The 20,120-nt window shown below is 42.6% G+C and overlaps 1 protein-coding gene across 1 annotated transcript in view; it reads left to right on the forward strand.

Moving 5' to 3' along the window:
• XRN1 (5'-3' exoribonuclease 1) overlaps nt 1-20,120 on the forward strand; it is an 838,379-nt gene that overhangs the window by 39,963 nt on the left and 778,296 nt on the right. Inside the window, exons 7-11 of the mRNA XM_069213922.1 lie at nt 3,336-3,423; nt 3,514-3,682; nt 4,333-4,400; nt 7,755-7,889; nt 12,604-12,670. Of these exons, the coding sequence (XP_069070023.1) occupies nt 3,336-3,423; nt 3,514-3,682; nt 4,333-4,400; nt 7,755-7,889; nt 12,604-12,670 (527 nt within the window). The remainder of the gene's footprint in view (nt 1-3,335; nt 3,424-3,513; nt 3,683-4,332; nt 4,401-7,754; nt 7,890-12,603; nt 12,671-20,120) is intronic.

The raw sequence follows: 20,120 nt of genomic DNA on the forward strand, positions 1-20,120 counted from the left end.
AGACCTGGTGTGTGGAACCTATTCATGTTGAAGGGTTTACATCTTTTTACATGGGAGCTATACCATCTAATGCAGGGTGGGCCAAAGGGAGGGGATTGCATATTCTGGTCTCCAATTTGCTCTCTATCACCCCCAGAAAGGTTGCAACTGTTCTGTCTTATGTATAACGTCTCAGGCTATCATTTAAAAGTAGGAACGACTTAGTCGTGAATAATTTCTACAATAACATTTTTTATTCATCTCATAGCTCAGTTGTGTATGGCCTAGATGCAGGTTTGGAGGAGTTCTTGCAGACGATTCACTCGAAGTACACATTTCTTTGGGTGGGTGATTTCACTATCCAGAAATGTTCCCTACTGGCAAGAAGGGTTTGTGGTGTAATTGATGCTATGGGGGCTGGAGCACTGCACTTTGATCACAGTGACTAAGGGAAAACTTGGATTCTTTGATCTTTAAGTACAATCTTATACTCTTGTGAACCAGCTTTGTGGGTACTAGTGTACTGACCCTACATTTATTGGCCGAGATGCACATACCACCATTGATCACACTTTGATTTCTACTACTGATGAGGATTTGGTTTGCTCTGTTAATATATCCCAGACAGCAGAGAGTGACCACAATCCTATAATAATCTCACTTTCAATTATGGCCCATGATACTGTAAGTGATACGATTGTTACCAATGTCATTACAGTCATGCCTAATGGCAGCCAGAGTAAACGGGCAGGAATGGACCCATGTAAGGCTTTATGAGAATTGTTTACTTTGAACTCTGATGAATTCAGCTGTTGTCTAGAAAAGGAGGTAGATCAAGTTGGGTTTTTGAATGCTTTTGGGAACAACACGGAGACACTAAAATCATTGCTTACAAGACCTATTAAAGTGGTAGGGCAGGAAAACAAGTGTGGTTTGACCATTCATGCACCCAGGCATCGAAACATTTAAGGGAGGCTCTTCCTGAATCTCCCAGGGAGAGCTCAGCTAATAGGAACCTATTCAAGAACTATAAAAAGGTCCTTGCCTCCAGGAAGAGAGTATTGCAAGAGGAGGCTTGGTTTAGTTTGGCTAATGTCTCTGAGGCTAAGGATTTGGTTTTTTTTGGCGCACAGTAAATGCTTCTTTTTTAAAAGCTGACTCTATACGTGAACTCACTCCACTTGTTTCTTATGATGCATAAGTGATCCACTATATCCACTTCTTTGATTTCCATATGGTAGATGAATAGCCAGTAGAGGTCAAGGGAGTATCAATCAAGTATCAGGTCCCATTACACATCACTTTAGAGGAGGTTCTTCTCGCCATGAGTGTGAGTGCCGGAAGGAAAGCCCCAGGATCAGATGGGGTCCCAACAGATGCTTGTAAAGCTGAGGAGGAATTCTAGGGTCCCATTCTGACTAGGGTACTCAATGCAGCTGCTGAGGGCTCGATTTCCCCCTCTCCTGAGCTTTTTCAACTATAACCACCATTTTTAAAAAGGGTAATAAATCTGACCCGAAATGTTATTGGCCTATTTTCCTCCTGGGTTCTTCAGCTAAACTGATGGGAAGGGTACTCCTTCAAAGGCTGGAAAACTGGGCTGAAAATAATTCCATCATAGTGGAAATACAGTTAGGAGAGGACGGGGGGGACTGCATAGCAATGTGTAAACCTTGAACTACTTATAGGGAAGCACACTAAAGCTAAAACTGGGGGTCTCTATTTGTGTTTTGTTTACTTTAATTAGTGCCTTTGATGTGGTGGACCATGCAATACTCTGGTCTACTTTTGGATTCTCTGGGTTCCTTAATGAATAGTATTAGCTTTCTTGTAAGGTTATATGAAAGCTTCCAGGATATGGTGCGGTATGACCTCGATGGGGAATGTTTCCCCCTTTTTAAGATCAAGAGGGGTATTAGACAAGGGTGCGTACTGGCACCATTCCTGTTTTCACTTTACATTAATGGGGTGAATGACACCCTACAGACTTAGCAAGCTGTTGCACCTATTGTCATTGGCCGCTCTGTACCAATCTTGTTGTACGCCAACGAGGCCGTCCTGTTGTCTAGGACGCTGATTAATCTACAAATATTAATGGACACCTTTGGGCACTTTATGGCATTTAGGAGAATGAAAATGAACAAGAAAAAAAACATCTGAAATGGTGTGCGGGGAAAAAGGTGCACAAATGTAGGACCTTCTCTATAATGAGGGTTCCCGACTGCTAGTGTAAATTCCTTTTGATATTGAGGGATTTTATTTTCTAACACTGGATCCTGCAACAAGTCTCCGATACTGAGCTGAAATTGAGTTGAATATGTGAGGGAGTATTTAGGTGCTTCCATTAAATTGGTAGTCAGCCAGTTAAGGAGATGATCGAAATATACAAAGCGAGCGAGACGTGTATCAACTGCTGCCTATGGGAGAGGACTATGCGGTTATACACCCAGCATATCCCTTCAGACAGAGGGGGCTTGTTTCCTCAAACATTTGTTGTGTGTTCCTAGGTCTGAATCATCGTTTATAACTCCTAAAGAAACTGGCCTGCACATTTTGGAGGACGTTTTAGCTTTAAAACCTTCACTATTATGGTATCATTATTTGTGCTGAATAATGAATTTGACTACATTATGCAATAAATGAAGACAACAGACTAGTCTTTCATATGAAACCTGGATGTACATTTAAAAAGACCCTTCTCTTATTAGGCAAATCTTCTTTTTGCAAAGTAGGCCAGTAATGTTGACTAGCTGCAAAATAGGTTCAGAGACTTGAACCACACTGTGATTTAAAGCACATTTGGGGATACCTCTCGTTTATAGTGTATGTCAGCATAGCAACGTTAGCAAGCCTACCACAGGAGAAATTACATTTGTGCTACTATTCTTATGAGCCCATTTTTGCTTATTTCTTTCATTTCCTGAACCCTTTGTTGTTTACTACTTGGCATTGCATTCTTGTACTTGGCATGTTATGAATGGATATATTGAGCTGAGGAATGTCTTACCAGTGCTTAAAAACTAAAGAAGAATGTTTCTAATGGGGCGTGCTATGATACATTGGCCATCATGGGTTGTAGTATTAGTTACATCTGGCGTATCAGCTTTAATGTTTTCTAAAGGACAATTCTGCTTGCTGATCCAAAAATCAACTAAATGGTGTATTGCGTTGAGGGACCTCTACTCTTTGAGTTTAACAGATCCTGCAAGCCTCTAGTTACTGAAGTCAAAATTATAAATATAGTCTAAAATTCTAGGCAGTAGCTATAGATTAGATTATTAAGATATATCCATTTGGTTGACATTTTTAAAGTTATTAGCTTGAAATATTTGATTTTGTTTTTTGTATGTTTACAGAATTTCTGCACCTGAAGAAACCACATTTCACCTTCTCCACTTGTCTTTAATGAGAGAATACATCGACTACGAATTCTCGTCATTGAAAGTACGCATTTGCTCATTGTTTTAAAGTTCTGGTGAACAATGTTGTTGAGATAAGGCTGTGACATTATCTTTGTCTTTTTTTTGGCAACAGGACAAGATTCCCTTTAAATATGATCCTGAAAGGATAATTGATGATTGGATATTAATGGGCTTTCTTGTTGGCAATGATTTTATCCCTCATCTACCTCATTTACATATTAACCATGATGCATTGCCGCTGCTATATAAAACATACATCAGTATCTTGCCTCAGCTAGGAGGTAAAGTATTCAAAATGCAAATACTTTTCATGACCGTTCTACTCTCCTAAACCGAATAACCATAGTTGTTCTTGTGGTCTGCAGTCATAGTTGCATGAGTTAACTAATGATGTTCATGTTTCGCATCTAAAGCTGAAAATATTTCGGTGATTAGGAATTGCCATGGAAAAAGAGCATTCACTGCAGACAGGTTTATTGATAGGTACACAACTTTTCAGTGCTGCATCCCTTGTCACTCAGTCGATGTGAAATGGCATCATAGTTCATGCCAGTATTTGAGTGCTGGGACATAATCTCGACTCTTGCTTTTTGTGATTCACAATGACTTCCTGTGAAATGAAATGGTATTCATAAAAATACCCCAGATCCATCATAAAGATGCTACAGGCATTTCCATTTCTGAAGAAGAGAAATAAATTGAGTTATTAGAATGTTTTGGGTGCTGAATGTTTGTATTTGTATTGCATATACAAGGCAGGTATTTACCACGACCAAGAACGAAGCAGCACAGTTCAAATTTAGTAAGTCAGTGTGTCTGTTCTTGCACTGATCGCTCTTGATGAGAAAACAGTACAGTGCTGCACGCTGTGTGCTGACCACTTGGGTAGATTGCATTAATTCCTAAATGATCTGTTTTTCTTTTATTTTAGGATACATTAATGAAAGCGGCCATCTTAACCTTGTGCACTTTGAAAAGTATCTTGCCAAATTGGCAGACGTAAGTATTTTTGTATTGCGACTTTCTGTAGTTTGGTCCTGAAAATGTGATAACTTATTTGTAATATAATTTATACCCGGATGATTTCACTGACAGTCCTCAATTCTTTGTATTTGTATTGTTAAGCAGTTCCTCGGGTGTCAGACTCCTGATGCTCCCTTTGGATTTATTTAATTAGATTTTATGTGAACCACTGCATGAATCTTCTAGCTTCCTCTGAGGATTCTTCTGTTTGTATTTAGGACCTGATTTAAATGTTTTTTGTATTGAATAGGCATATGTTTCCCTTTCACCATTTAGCAGAATTCCTCCACTTGAGATGAGGCTGGGAATTATGCAACTTGAAATGTCACTGACTGTGACTATGAAATACCTATTTTAAACTCCCTGATTGAATGACTACATATATCCCAAACAGATGTCTGCTTCTTTTAGACAAGACCAGTCTTGTTACAAGGTTAATGTAAGGTGAGACTGCTACTGAGGCCACCACTAGTGCAGCATTGCTACGTTGCTCTAACAGGCAGCATATATAACCTGTGAGTGGAGGGTGTTGGGAAGGCCAGTTAAGCAAATGAGTGAACCAAGATGGTTTTGAGCCTGCTTTAAGGAAGCAAGCTCTATTTCCTTGTGCATCTAGCTTCCCTTACTTCATACTCATGGGATATCTAAACAAGAACTATTTTTTTTTGATGAGAAAAACAAACCTCTAAAAACGTGTTGTCCATGTCACTAGTCCAGCAGGATTTAAGATCTTTTTCTTCTCTCTGCATGTTTGCATGTGGAAACCTTTCTGCTCAGGTCCTGCAGTCTCTTGTTTTTTGTACTCCGAGAGCTTTATGCTGTTGTTCTCTGACAGTTCTCACTGTTCTATGTCCTTTCTAGTATCTGGGCCTCATGCTTTCTGGTTCCTCTTAGGCCAAACAAACTGGGGAACCTAAGGGTCTCTTGACCCTTTTTAGTAGTTTTGTCTACGAAAGGTGCCATGAAGGTTTTATTGGTGGGATATTGACAGCATCCAGTAGGCCTCTTCCACCCGGTTTTGTATGTGTGGTGACCTTTCTCTGTGCTTTGCCTAGACACCCTTCTTAACAGTGTAGTTGCCTTGTAGGACCGAAAGCCAGTTTGTGTCCAATATATCTTTTGAGAGCAGTATCTGGAGTTTACCTGAGATGCCCAGTTGGACCTAACATTGTTTTGTTTGTAGTGCCTTTTGATAGTGCCAAGGAAAGTGTGAAGACTCCATTCAGTAATGTTGTCTTCTGGTTTTCTGTCATCAGTGATGACAAACTGACATCAATGGTTCCTGATGGAGTTGCCCACAGTAATATTGTTAATCTCTTTTTCGATGGGTAGGTTCTTAGTTGACACAAAAACAAAGAACATACTTAGATTCTTCTTCAAAGTAACTTTAACAGCTCGTGTTCCTAAAATCAGTTTCCGGAAAACAGTGCGCTACCTCTGTGGAGCCTTTCAACCATAGCTTCATTAACTTCTATTGGGAAGGATGGGCACAAGAGAAGCATATGTACGTACATCCAACCTACTTGAGTGCCCCATCTAGGCCAGCTTTTTGGAATACCCACTGCCTATGTAAATGAGTTCAATTTAGTTTCATAGAATGCAAATTTATTATGCAGAGATGCTGAAAATCTGACGTGCATTCTGGCCTCTTGTACCTTTGTTAGATGCTCCTGGCATAGTACATTTTTTTTTTTTAATGTATTGGCCTCTTCACGTTTTCCATATGTCATTGTGGATTGGTGCATACACAGGCTACCTAGTTACGATTCTGCCCCCAGTAAGAATTTTCTTTAGTACTTTTGTTATTTATCCTCTACCCTGATCTAGGTTGAGTTCAGCTTAATGGCCTTTTCTCCCTCACTTCACAGTCCATTTTTGGGTTTCTCCTCACTGTGGCATGTTACCGGATTCTGTTCATGCTGTTTGTTTTTTGAATTGCACATCTTTCATTGCTCTTCTTGCTTCAGCTTCTCATTCTGCAGAGTCAATCCCAATCTAGTGCTAAAAGGGCTTTACTCTGACCTGTTACGCTGGGAGGGCCCCTCTCTCGCCCCTATTTTTTTCAGATTTGTGTGGTCTTTGGCACAGAATACATACACACTGTAAGGAATTTTAGAGCCCCAGACAAAGTGATATTTTGACAAACAAGTGTTTCCCATTCCTACAGTGTCATTGCCGTTTAGTGCAATATGGTGCCCGATTACTGCTATTTGCATTGTTATACAGTTGCCTACAGTGGCTTTAGTGTAGCATTGGCCCTGCCCTGAATGTATCTGGTTAGGAGTTCCTGCCTACACTTATGCACTCCCCATTAGAGTTTGTTGTCCAGGAGGTTGAGGGTTTCTCTTGTATTCTCTTTAAGGTTTTAGTGCACCATTCTAGTTCACTCATCACCTACGTTCAGCATTACCCAGAGCAGAATTTAATTTCTCAAAGGAAATCCTTTCCTTGGTGTCTACTAGGGAGTTTTGTATTAGAGTGTGGGGTTTCCTATTACATGTCCAGATTACTAAAACATTTTGTTAATAATCATGCTATGATTATAATGGGAATTGGGCTTGATAAGCCAGTCATTGTAAGCAATGCTTCCTTGGCTATCCCTCGTTCCTCCTGGTAACCACCCACCTAGACTCACTTGTCTAAGTGGCTGAAAACTATTCTCTCTTCAGATAGTCAGAACTCGAGTTGTGTGTCCTGTGGATGGGTGGACGGGTGGGATCTGATATTTTAATTCTATGTGTGCGTGCTCTTGTGCACCTTTTTCAAAATAATTTGTGTTCACCATTCCATGGACTGTTAGCTCCGATATTTCATAAGTTTGGATGAAGGTTGATTTAGTACTACCAGTGCTAGTCACAACATTGACTAACTAATTATGCTGCTTTCATCTTTTGTGATGCCAGAGGGTCTGATTTAGATATCGACAGACAGGCTACCTTGTCACAACTGGGACGATTATCCCATCCGCTGAAATATAAATCCTTTTATTTCCTATGGGATTTATATTTCAGGATATCAGTCACCGTTTTGACAGAGTAACCCGTCCGCCGATATCTAAATCAGGCCCAGAGTGCTCATTTACACTATTTTGGGAGTCGTCACTCATCCTTTAACTCTTTATATTTTACCAGGTTGACTATATTGTCAGTCAGGTGGCTTCTTTACCAGTTTCCCAGCATCAATTGATTTTTCATCATTCAGGCCTTCATTAAAGTTTGCAGTAGAGATTATGTCAAACAGTATGCCTTATTTATTTAAACTTTTTTGTATCTTCAAGTTAATGGCAGCTACCTGCAATTTGGAGAACACTAATATGTTATCTGTTTCCAGTTTGACCGTGAACACTTTAATGAAGTCTTTGTTGACCTAAAATGGTTTGAAAGCAAAGTGGGCAATAAGTACCTCAATGAGGCAGCTGGTCAAGCAGCAGAAGAAGCAAGAAAAAGCAAGCAGAAAAAGATAAAGGTTTGACATTTTCTTATTTATAATTAAAGTATGAAATTTTGCTAGATGATCCTGGTTTACAAATGTTTTTTATATATGTATATATATGTATATATATATGTGTGTATATGTGTATATATATTTAGTTTTTAGCAACGTTTGTTCAGAAGAAGTTTTGGTTGCTGTGTTCCTTAATTGTGTTGATAGTGGAATGATGTCTCATTTGACATAATATTTGGCTGTTCTGTATTACAAATGTGCAAATATTGTTGTCAAGGAGTCGTCTTGAATATTATTTGAACAATGCTCATTTTTGGCCTCCATGAACTCCACAAAGTTTTAATGGTGGGACATATGCAGAAACTAGGTTATTTATGTGTGAAGGTGCAATTTTCCAAAGTTTGTGCGAATACAAGGATCAGACTCACCTGTTTACTGACCAGTTAGAACAGGCAATTTTGGTAGACACAGGGAAGCAAGGGAACTCTGCTTCCTTTGAAGGGAGTGCAATCCAACTTTTCAAAATTCAGAAGGAAACCTAAATGATGGCGAAGGCCTATGGTATAATGTAGCTAATCGTGAAGGGTACTGGGCCACCAGGAGAATGTTGTCAAGGCTGATAACTAGCTAAAAGTCTTAGGTGGCCTAAGACAGTTAGGAGGACTTTAGTGAAACACAAAGGGGTTCAAGGACAGACTGGAGAGGAGGCTGCATAACTGCTGCATCTGTCTGCCCCAGTGGAACTTAAAAAACATCTGCCATTTTTCAAAAATTAGGATAGAGAAATAAGCATCTTTCACGATGGATGATTTGATGGTATCTCTAAAATGTATGCCTTTCATCTTTAAATGTTGATATAAGATCTACCTGTTTATAGAATTCAGATGTATAACTGATTGCTAACCTTTGAGTTTCTTCTATACCAAAAAAATGTAACTGACAAAACTCCTAGGAGTGAGGTAGGAACCTCCACCCTATTCCTGACCAGCGCTGCCACCTCTTGGTTTACTAACAAGTCTTCTTTGTAAGATGAGAAACGTCATTTGGGCAGCTGGTGCTGAATGGGAAGATCTAAAAAAAAAAATCGGTATTATAAACCATTATTATTTTGAGTACTTAAGAGCTGTGAGTATATTGTTCCTTTATGGTAAAGTAAATTATTTGCCCACCATATTTTCCTCTGGTGAGGTGAAAGATGAAGGCTTGCCTAATTGAGCTCCTGATGAAGGAAGGAGGATCACTCCTTTGACTGTTGGGGTGTGTGGGGACTCCGATTAGATTGACCTCCATTGGTGTGCTGAGGAAGTGAAAACAGACATACAAGCCACTTCTGCCAGTGACGCACCATTTCCTGTATCTGTATTCTGCCAATCCGTAAACCCTTCTTTTGTACAAGATGCAGTGTGTGTACTACTGAGGCTTATTGAGGAAGGTGAAAGCAGAAATGTATGTGGAACTCTCCGTAACAAATTGGTGTCCAAAGATGAGGCCTTTGTGTGAATTTAGCTTATATGACAGAGTCTTATCAGTAGTATACTATTCTTGTGCATAAGAACAGATTTTTATAATTTAACAATAACGGTGGTGTTAGCATCTCCCAAGGAACCCACAGCTCTCAGAGACAGTTGTAAAGCGTAGAGATATCAAGAGCATATGGGGCAGTGTGTGATTGCTCTAGCATATCAAGAAGTACCAGAAGCCTTATTACATGTAACTGGTGGCTCTGGTAGTGCTTAATGAGGCTATGAATGCCTTTCAAGGCATCCTTTCCAAACTCTGAAAGAAGAGAGACCTGGTAGTTGTCTAGGTCAGGGGCAAGGAAAGGATTGCATTCAATGCGGAGTAGATTTAGGGCCCTTGTCTAAATGGTGCAATAACCAGCAGTTAGCTGTCCTGGAACCCTGAGGCAACAGACGTTTTGGCCTGTTCGTGTCTTAAGATGCCTATGTGTGCATTTTCCAGATACAGAAACAGCTGGCCTCACTTCCCTAAGTGACAGTACCTCTGAAAGTGAATTCTGCTTGTGGGATCTCCAAAACTTTGTTTCTCGAGGAAGTGACTAAGGCAGGGAAGGAACGCTGTGCATCCCCAGCATAATATTTTTGTCAGTCTTGAGGCTGACAAAAACTGAAGATCATGAGTACGAGTAAGATCTGTTTGAATGACTGAAAATCCCATACTAATAAATTTAAAAATAGCTAAAATAAGAAAAGGTCTTCCCAAAAACGTAATACATTCTGTTCAGAGCTGGAAAGACAGAGACTGTTTTGCTTAGAGGCCTAATTAGAATGATGTGTGATGCTCTTATTTGAGACAGGCAAGTCCTCCAAGCCCTTTTTAATCATCTTGCCATTCTAGCATCGCATGCGACAGTGAGGAGAGAAAGTAAACTCCTTTTCCGTCTCCTTCATGCCCTTTTCCCTAAGACAAGTGATCCTCTTATCCCTCACCCCAAGCTCCTCGGTTCTTTCCATCCACTAGTGATAATTCCTGCATTGGTCTCTTCTAAATTGCAGAGGGGGCATGGCGACACGGTAAGAGAACTTGAGTATGTTCCTCTGCTGACTTTAAGACTATTTGAAATAGTAGGAACAGACTGTGCCTCATACCGCTGGCCCAGTTTAAAATGTGGAAGGTGGGTAAGACTCCTTTCATCACACTGTAACTTTTTTAACCTGAAATGTAACTGCCCTACTAATAAGAAAGATCAAGGGTCTCTGGGATCTAAAAAAAAGTATTGAGTTTGCCCATGGGGTGGGGATGGGAAGTTAGTATAGAGCAGGTAGATTCGTTCTTGTGTTGTCAAGGCAGCAACCTACCAAATGCTTCGCCTTACGATCTCTTGTGTGTGAGATGCCAGTCTAAGTTGTGAACTATGACCCAGCTAGGACTCACCAGCCTTAACGCACATAAGATTGGTTCATGGTGTGAGCAGCTGCTCAAAACTTTACCCTCCATCAGCCTAGCAGAGGTAGATGAAATGTGTGTTTTTTTTAAAGATTGTGTTCTTGTCTGTTCAGATTACCAACCATAATTCCTTTTACACTTCTTAATGTACCAAAGAGGTGTATTTGTAGAGCAGAAGGTTGTATTCCTGCCTTTGAAAAACAGTGCACACTATTGATCGTGTAAGCAATCCCTTTTCTTGTACATTTGCAATCATTTTACTCATTTTACAGCATTTCTGCCTATCACATGAGACCATTTGAATTACTGGCCTTATATGATTATCGCCCTTTTTTTTTTTTTGGTGCAGATTTACGCAGCATCCTGTTGCTCTTTGGCTAAGTCGGTTTCTCCTTCACACTTATCTGCTTCATCCCAAGACAAGACAAGACAAGATAAGAGCTACTCTCTGGTCACTCAGGAATGATAACAAAACTGTTTTTGATTCACAAGAAATACAACACTGTCATCCATATATGCTCTAGTGCGACTCAGCTTGTGGCCCATCCAAAAATGTGCTTCGACTCCCCCAAATAAGGATATGAAATGCTGCATACATTAACTACATACCCTTATGTTATCTAGTCCAGTAAAGGCATCAATAAAATAGTCCGCCACCGAGGTCTCTTATAAATTTCAAATGAGATTTTGTAAAAAGTAGGTACTTTTCACAAAAGTGACAGCTTTGCATTTTTTTTAGTAAATCAAAAAAATTCCGGAGGGTCCCTGCAGTCTTGAGCTGTTTCTTTTGGTTAGGACATTTTCTAAAGCTAGTGAAGCAATTCTGTGACTAGGATTAAAGTTAAAAGATGTACTAACCAAGACAAGACATATCAGATCATCCACCCAGACATCTATAAAGCATTTTGTCCAGGTGAAGCCATGTGTAAGCTATCCATAGTTAGTTGGATTTTTTTGCATTCAGTTATGCTTTGTGAAACTGACTACAATGTCGGTGAGAGGATAAAAGAACAAGCCTGCGCAACCAATCGCTAAAAGCAAAAATATTTTTTGGTCTCAGAAAACGCATATTGCCATAGTACTCCCAGTAATGAAGAAGACTGCTCTGTATGTGGATGTGCTTCTTGTGAAAGAGTAGAATTCCATCACTCACAACGAAGACAGCCAATAGCTGAAGTTGGCTGACCCGATTTCTTCATGCTGTATGTTGTAGTGGGCCGAAGAAAAGAGTGATACTTTAATAAGCCACTGGATGAAAGAGCTGGCTGAAAGCCCCTATAGGTAAATACTTGAAATGTGTTATCTTAGTAAAATCAAGAGGGTTTGGCTTATGCCAGACCCAAAATTGGCAGTTGGCTTTAGATCCTCATGTTGTACAAAGACCTCTATCTGTAATAGCTATGTGCAAAAGCATTTTGGTACTTAATTACTGATCAAAGGCACTGTACAAACGCTAATGCATATTTTACCTGTTGTAGCTTTGTCCTGTTTTGAGTGAGTGTAGTTCTATCAGGGTACTGGCACATACCTCCACTCTGCTCCAAATAGAAAAGGGAGGGCTAATGTGGTTCTGAGGCTCTCACTTTTAACCACAGCGGTTTCATGATTAGGTCTCTGTGTATATCTTTTTTTATTTTTTAAGAAAAGTGGTCTATAATTCATGAGACCCACGTGTGCATTTTGCCAGTATTATGAAGATAGCCACAAACCTTCCTTCTTGTGATGATAGCTCTTGTCCCAGATATGCTTTGAGTGAAATTTTATACTGTTGCAGAATGCAGTTTTTTTTCAATGATTGACATACATGCTTGTTTTTGTTTTTTAATAGACCAGAGAAAACGCACTTTGTTTAGCTGCTTTGGACAGAAGTGAAGACAAAGCAGCTTCTTCTAAAGGTAAGCAGTGCAAGCTTGGAACTTTGATTTTGTCGACTGCAGAATGATGATGTATCTTTGCGATTTGCTTCCCTAACTACTCTGAATTAAACAGCAGTGCAAACATGGTAACTTTCTCCAATTACTGAAATAGAACACATTCGTTTAAAAAAAAAAAAAAATACATATGCCAAGAAGTGAAAAAAAAATGCACAATATAACAAAAGGCATTTTATTAAAAAAAAAAAAAAATCTAAAACACAGTCTGGTAAAAATCACAATATTATTCTATAAAAAAACACAGATGACCTGATGACAAACAATACTATATGTATAATTTTAAAAATGTCTACTATTTACATAAATAAACACATTTCAAACACTTAGCAACAATGATTCACTTCCTGGCTCTGGTGTAAACATAGTTAAAAGTGTATTTCTAGTCAGTGGGGTGCCTCGAGATCAAACTTCCCTCCAGTTCATAGTTGTAGAAAACATGGTAACAGCCTCTTTTGCCTGGTATCTGGTGCAGGTCTGACTGAAAGTGCACTGGGGCCCTGCCAACCAGGTACCCTATGTCCGATCTCTTACCCTAAAACTGTGCAATTGTTCCCCAGTAGGCCATATCTTTAGCACCCTTTTAAGTCCCTAGTAAACAGTGTAGGACGCTGGCTCCTTATTTGGTATATCAAAATGAGATATATTGTGCAAAGAGTCAGGGGTTCCCTTACTAGTGGGCAGGGGTTGCTCTTGCAGTCCCAAGGTGCTCTTTTAGGTGGTAGCAGTGTGGTTGAGCAGCGGAGTGTTACACATCTGCAAATTCACACACAGTCAATAAATGCGACACACGGCTCAAGGAGATCCAAACCAATTTACAAAAATACCAAATATCTTTATATATGTGTAGGTACCAGAATCAATACGATCAGGTAAGTACATTTTGGAAGAAAAATACTTTCAAGTTTCAAAAGTCTACACTTTTCAGAAGTGGCAATGTTATCCCATGGAGAGAAAAACAAGTACTGCATTCAGGTATAGGACAGCAACTTAGGGGACCAATCTCGTGGACTTAAGTATTGGGCAAGTGTCAGGACCACATCATCAGGTCACACCAGGTGGCACTGGACAGGCCGGGTGCAGGGGGGTAGTACCGCGCAAGGTTCCCAATGTTAGACAGTGGGGATCAATGTGGTTGAAAAGAGGCTGCATGTTTGGCCTGGGAGTCCAGACAAGGAGAACCAACAGGTGAAATCAAGTCTTGATATGCTCGGGGATGGCGGGACACCTTCGGTCCTCTTCTCCACAGGCCAGGAGCGATGGGCGGAGCGATGGGTGCAGAGGTGTCCTGAAGCGCCAGGTTTTCTCTACCAGGAGCACTTGCAGTTGAGGGGGCCTGCGGGCAGAGACTGCAGACGGCGTCAGTGAGTCCACGGTGGGCAAGACGAAGTTGGACTTTGTCTATGGAGGGCTGGGGGAGCCACGTTGGCACTGTTGACCCACTTCACCTCGGGCTAAGTGGCACAGGTGCAGTGCTGCTTTCTGGTGTCAGCTTTTTTCAGTCAGGTCTCTTGGGGTGCCTGAAAAGATGCAGGGAAGCAGCTCTGCTGCTCCACAGGTATTCCTGGGTCTGACTAGTTTTAGCCAGCCTGCCACCACCAGGCATGCTTCTGACCCTGTAGGGTGAGAGCCTTTGCTCTTGGGCGGTCAGAAACAAAGTGTGCTCTAGGAGAGATGTTTACACACCCCACCTAACAGGATGACCTGCGAATCTACATTCCAGGGCATGGGGCTTCATTTGACACCTGGACAGACAGGAAATTTAGTATTCAGAGAGGTGTGTCCACCCCTCAGGTCAGTCCTACCCCTGAGGTGTGCTGCCTGATGTGGACACAACATTTAGAAATCTACCATCTTGGTATTGGCAGGTTTAGGATCTCTGGGACAGAGTTTTGCCCACTTTCCACAGGAAGTGGTTATATAGGAGTGTAGGGACCTCAGGGGTAAGTAGCTTATTGGCTATTAACCTACACTTCCCAAAATGGCCATGAATTTAGTATTTTTTATGGAGTCCCTGGTACCAGGAAATCAGAACCCGCTGACCTGAAGAAGAAGGACTCTTCAGTGAAGCAAAAGTGAGAATTGAAGACCATTGATGGGCTCAGCACCAACCCTGCCAGCCTGCCTGCCAACTTCAACAATTGTGCTAAAGTCGCTTTGTCCTCCAGCTGCTGAAACTTCCAAAAGCCCAGAAAGAGTGCCAGCCTTCACCATAGCAAAAGGGAACTTTGGTGGAGTAGTGGAGCTGCTCCCCTGCATCCCTGCAGAGGACTCTAGACCACCAGACTGCCACCATACTGCACCCGAGCCTCCCAGCCCATGTTGAAGTGTGCTAATGGTGTCAGCCTGGTCCCTTTCCTCTCCAAAGACGAAGTCCATTGTGGGTTTCCCCACTGCGACCTACACGCCAATGCCTGCAGTCTCTTTATGCAGACCCCTCCCAACCGCGACCTCCTCCGGTAGCGGCAACCCTGATGGTCCACTGCACCTCTGCACCCAGACGCCCCAAACTGAGGAGAAGGGGGACTACTGGTGTCTCTGCGTCTCCCAGGCTTGTGAGATTTGAGCCCACTTATTGGTTCACCTGGACTAGTCCCCCATTCCATGCCTGTAGCCTGTCTCTAAGGGCCCCCTCCACCGCGACCGCCAACAGTGGCTGACACCCGACAGTCCAAGAACCCTCTGCACCCGGCTGCCCCGGACCGAGGAGAAGAGGATCACTGGTGTCCCTACGTTCCCGAGCATCGCATGACCTGTGCCTACTCAGTGACTCGCCCAGCTGGACACCTAGTCGTAACAGGCAGCCTCTTAGCAACCAGGCCAATCCCCATTGACTAACATTGGGTACCCAATACCGCGCTACACCTCTGCGCGCAGCCACACCAATGCTGCCTTGTGTGACCTCCTGGTGTGGTCCTGATCCTTGCCCAATACCCACCTTAAGTCCAGGAGATTGGTTACCTGTTTGCCATATTTGTTGTTCCTCCATAGGATAACATTGCAAGCTTTCAAGAATTGCACTAATTGCACTACCCCCTGAAAGAACACATTGGGATTGCTAGAGTGGCCCTGTCCACTAGTAAGGGAATCCCTGGACTCTTTGCATGGTATATTTCATTGTGATATACAAAATAAAGAGCCAGCTTCCTACATAAGTGTGTCAAGATAGTTAACGTTCCATGCTATTGGAATTTCAACATACTGTGTTTAATCTTTAAGTGTTTGGAAAGTAGTAAACTAAAGGTTAATGCATAGAAGACAGATGTCCATGTGATCAAAGAACATAGCGATATGTGTCTGTTTGACCCCCAACTAGCCTTAGTACCTCATATCAGTGCGGTGGTATGTACGTATCGCCTAAAAAGGTTCTGAAACATTTATTCCAATTCTTCCAGATGACTGTAAATTGCTGACATCTCAAGTGGTAATTGATGTGTGATATTATTAGTTCGATGGCATATGTTGCTGCAGATACACATGTTTGGCACAGTCCGCTGCCTGGTGTTGGGCTCGGAGTATTACAAGTTGTTTTTCTTCGAAGAAGTCTTTTTGGTCACGGGACCGAAGGACTCCTCCCTCCTCGGCTCCATTGCGCATGGGCGTCGACTCCATCTTAGATTGTTTTTTTCCGCTGTCGGGTTCGGACGTATTCCTTTTCGCTCCGTGTTTCGGTTCGGAAAGTTAGTCAGAATCTCGGAAGAAAGCGTCGGTATTGTTCCGTTCGGTATCGGAATAGTTAGGTACATCGACACCGATCATCGGAAGACTTTGGGGTAGTTTCGATCCCCCATCGGGGCCTGGTCGGCCCGACCGCGTGCGACATCGAAGCCGATGGAACGGACCCCGTTTCGTTTCTGCCCAAAATGTCACAGTAAGTATCCTTATACAGATCAGCACTTGGTCTGTAACTTGTGCTTGTCCCCCGAGCACAAGGAGGATACCTGTGAAGCCTGTCGAGCCTTCCGGTCCAGAAAAACACTCCGGGACCGAAGAGCCAGGCGTCAACAAATGGCGTCCACGTCGACAAAACAACGTTTCGACGAGGAAGAGGAAACATTCTCGGTTCCGGAATCAGAATCCGGAGACTCCGACGTCGAACAACAGCAACAAACTGTGAATAAGACGTCGAAAAGTAAATCCATCGACAAACCGAAAGCCCAGGGGACGCCACTGCCAACAGGCCATGGCTCGACCCATAAAACAGGCGACCCGTCGAAGGCGCCGAAAAAGGGCACGCCCATAGCGAAGACACCCGACTCCGGTCGAGGGACCGCCATGGAGCAACCTCGGAGCCGAGAAAGCGGCTCCGAGAGACAAAAACAAGATACCGGCACCGAAAAACATCGGCACCGAGAATCCATGCCGAAAGGAACAAAAATTCTGTTGGTGCCGAAACCGAAAAAAGATTCTCTCTCTGCGCCGAAAAATACCACACCTTCATCCTACTCAGAGGAACAAGGAATAAGTGGCCAAATGCACAGATTTGGACAAGAGCTCCAAAGTGTAGAATCGGACTACACACAAAAGAGACTGTACATCCAGCAAGACACAGGGAAGATATCAACCCTTCCCCCAATCATGAGGAAAAGAAGGATCGGACTTCCAAAGGATGACGCACAACCACAAGCCAAAGTGGTTAAAAAAGTCACGCCTCCGCCCTCTCCACCACAGGCATCGCCGGCACAAACACCGCCACAAATGCACTCACCAGCGCAAACTACCATAAGTCATGACGATCAGGATCAAGACGCTTGGGACCTGTATGACACCCCAGTGCCGGACAATGATCCCGAGTCATACCCCACAAAGCCGTCACCGCCAGAGGACAGTACCTCATACTCGCAACTGGTGGCTAGGGCAGCAGAATTCCACAATGTCCAACTGCATTCCGATCCTATAGAGGATGATTTTTTATTTAACACCCTCTCGGCTACACACAGCCAATATCAATGTCTCCCAATGCTACCAGGGATGTTACGGCACGCAAAACAAATTTTTGAAGAGCCCGTAAAATCAAGAGCCATCACCCCAAGGGTGGATAAGAAATACAAACCACCACCCACAGACCCAGTGTTTATTACTTCGCAGTTACCACCTGACTCCGTGGTAGTAGGGGCAGCTCGCAAGAGAGCAAATTCACATACATCTGGCGACGCCCCACCTCCGGACAAAGAAAGCCGAAAATTTGATGCGGCAGGGAAAAGAGTAGCATCACAGGCAGCCAACCAGTGGCGCATCGCAAATTCACAAGCGCTGCTGGCCAGATATGACCGCGCACACTGGGACGAGATGCAACTTCTCGTAGACCATCTTCCCCAGGAATACCAAAAAAGGGCGCAGCAAATAGTGGAAGAGGGACAAACGATCTCAAACAATCAAATCCGCTCTTCACTAGACGCAGCCGATACTGCAGCAAGAACAGTCAACACTGCTGTCACCATAAGGAGACACGCTTGGCTACGCACTTCAGGCTTCAAACCTGAAATCCAGCAGGCTGTCCTTAATATGCCCTTCAACGAGAAACAACTTTTTGGCTCTGAAGTGGATACAGCCATTGAAAAACTTAAAAAGGACACAGACACGGCCAAGGCCATGGGCGCACTCTACTCCCCGCAGAGCAGAGGCTCTTTCAGAAAAACTCCATTTAGAGGGGGGGTTCGTGGCCAACCCACAGACACCACCAGCCAACAAACAAGAACCACACCATATCAGGGTTCCTTCCAAAGGGGAGGTTTCAGGGGATATCGGGGGGGTCAATTCCCAAGGAGTAGGGGAAGATTCCAGACTCCAAAAACACCTCCACCTAAACAGTGACTTTCAAGTCACGCAACCCCTTCACTCAACACCAGTGGGGGGAAGACTAAGCCAATTCTACCAATCTTGGCAACAGATTACAACAGACAATTGGGTATTAGCAATAATCCAACATGGCTATTGCATAGAATTCCACAACTTCCCACCAAACATCCCCCCCAAAACACGCAAAATGTCACCACAACATTTAGAACTTTTAGGACTAGAAGTTCAAGCACTACTGCAAAAGGATGCAATAGAGTTAGTACCAGTACAACAAAAAAACACAGGAGTTTACTCCCTGTACTTTCTAATTCCAAAAAAAGACAAAACATTAAGACCAATATTAGATCTCAGGACACTAAATACCTACATCATATCGGACCATTTTCACATGGTCACACTACAAGACATCATTCCACTGCTCAAACAGCAAGATTACATGACCACATTAGACCTAAAGGATGCGTACTTTCATATACCAATACACCCTTCTCACAGAAAGTACCTACGGTTCGTATTCAAAGGAATACATTACCAATTCAAGGTGTTGCCATTCGGAATAACAACTGCACCAAGAGTGTTCACAAAATGTCTAGCAGTAGTAGCAGCACACATCAGGAGACAACAGATACATGTGTTCCCTTACCTAGACGATTGGCTAATCAAGACCAACACAGTAAAAAAATGCGCAAACGACACCACATTTGTCATACAAACCCTTCACAAACTGGGGTTTTCCATCAACTATACAAAATCACACCTAGAACCGTGTCAAACACAATATCTAGGAGCAACCATCAACACATCAAAAGGAATTGCCACTCCAAGTCCACAAAGAGTGCAGGCATTCCACAAGGTAATAAGTGCTATGTTTCCAAACCAAAAGATACAAGCAAAATTTGTGCTAAAACTTCTAGGCATGATGTCATCATGCATAGCCATTGTCCCAAACGCAAGACTACACATGCGACCCTTACAACAGTGTCTAGCATCACAATGGTCACAGGCACAGGGTCAACTTCAAAATCTGGTGTTGGTAGACCGCCAAACATACCTCTCGCTTCTATGGTGGAACAGCAAAAATTTAAACAAAGGGCGGACATTTCAGGACCCAGTGCCTCAATACGTTATAACAACAGATGCTTCCATGACAGGGTGGGGAGCACACCTCAATCACCACAGCATTCAAGGACAATGGGATATACACGAAACAAAATTTCATATCAATTACCTAGAACTGTTAGCAGTATTTCTAGCGTTAAGAGCCTTCCAACCCATAATAACACACAAATACATTCTTGTCAAAACAGACAACATGACAACAATGTATTATTTAAACAAACAAGGAGGAACACACTCAACACAATTGTGCCTCCTAACACAAAAAATTTGGCAGTGGGCGATTCACAACAACATTCGCCTAATAGCACAATTTATTCCAGGAATACAAAACCAACTAGCAGACAACCTTTCGCGAGACCACCAACAAGTCCACGAATGGGAAATTCACCCCCAAGTTCTGAACAAGTACTTTCAAATTTGGGGAACACCCCAGATAGATTTGTTCGCAACAAAAGAAAACTCAAAATGCCAAAACTTCGCATCCAGGTACCCACAC

The sequence above is a fragment of the Pleurodeles waltl genome, chromosome 11 (assembly GCF_031143425.1).
Source record: "Pleurodeles waltl isolate 20211129_DDA chromosome 11, aPleWal1.hap1.20221129, whole genome shotgun sequence".
NCBI lineage: Eukaryota > Metazoa > Chordata > Amphibia > Caudata > Salamandridae > Pleurodeles > Pleurodeles waltl.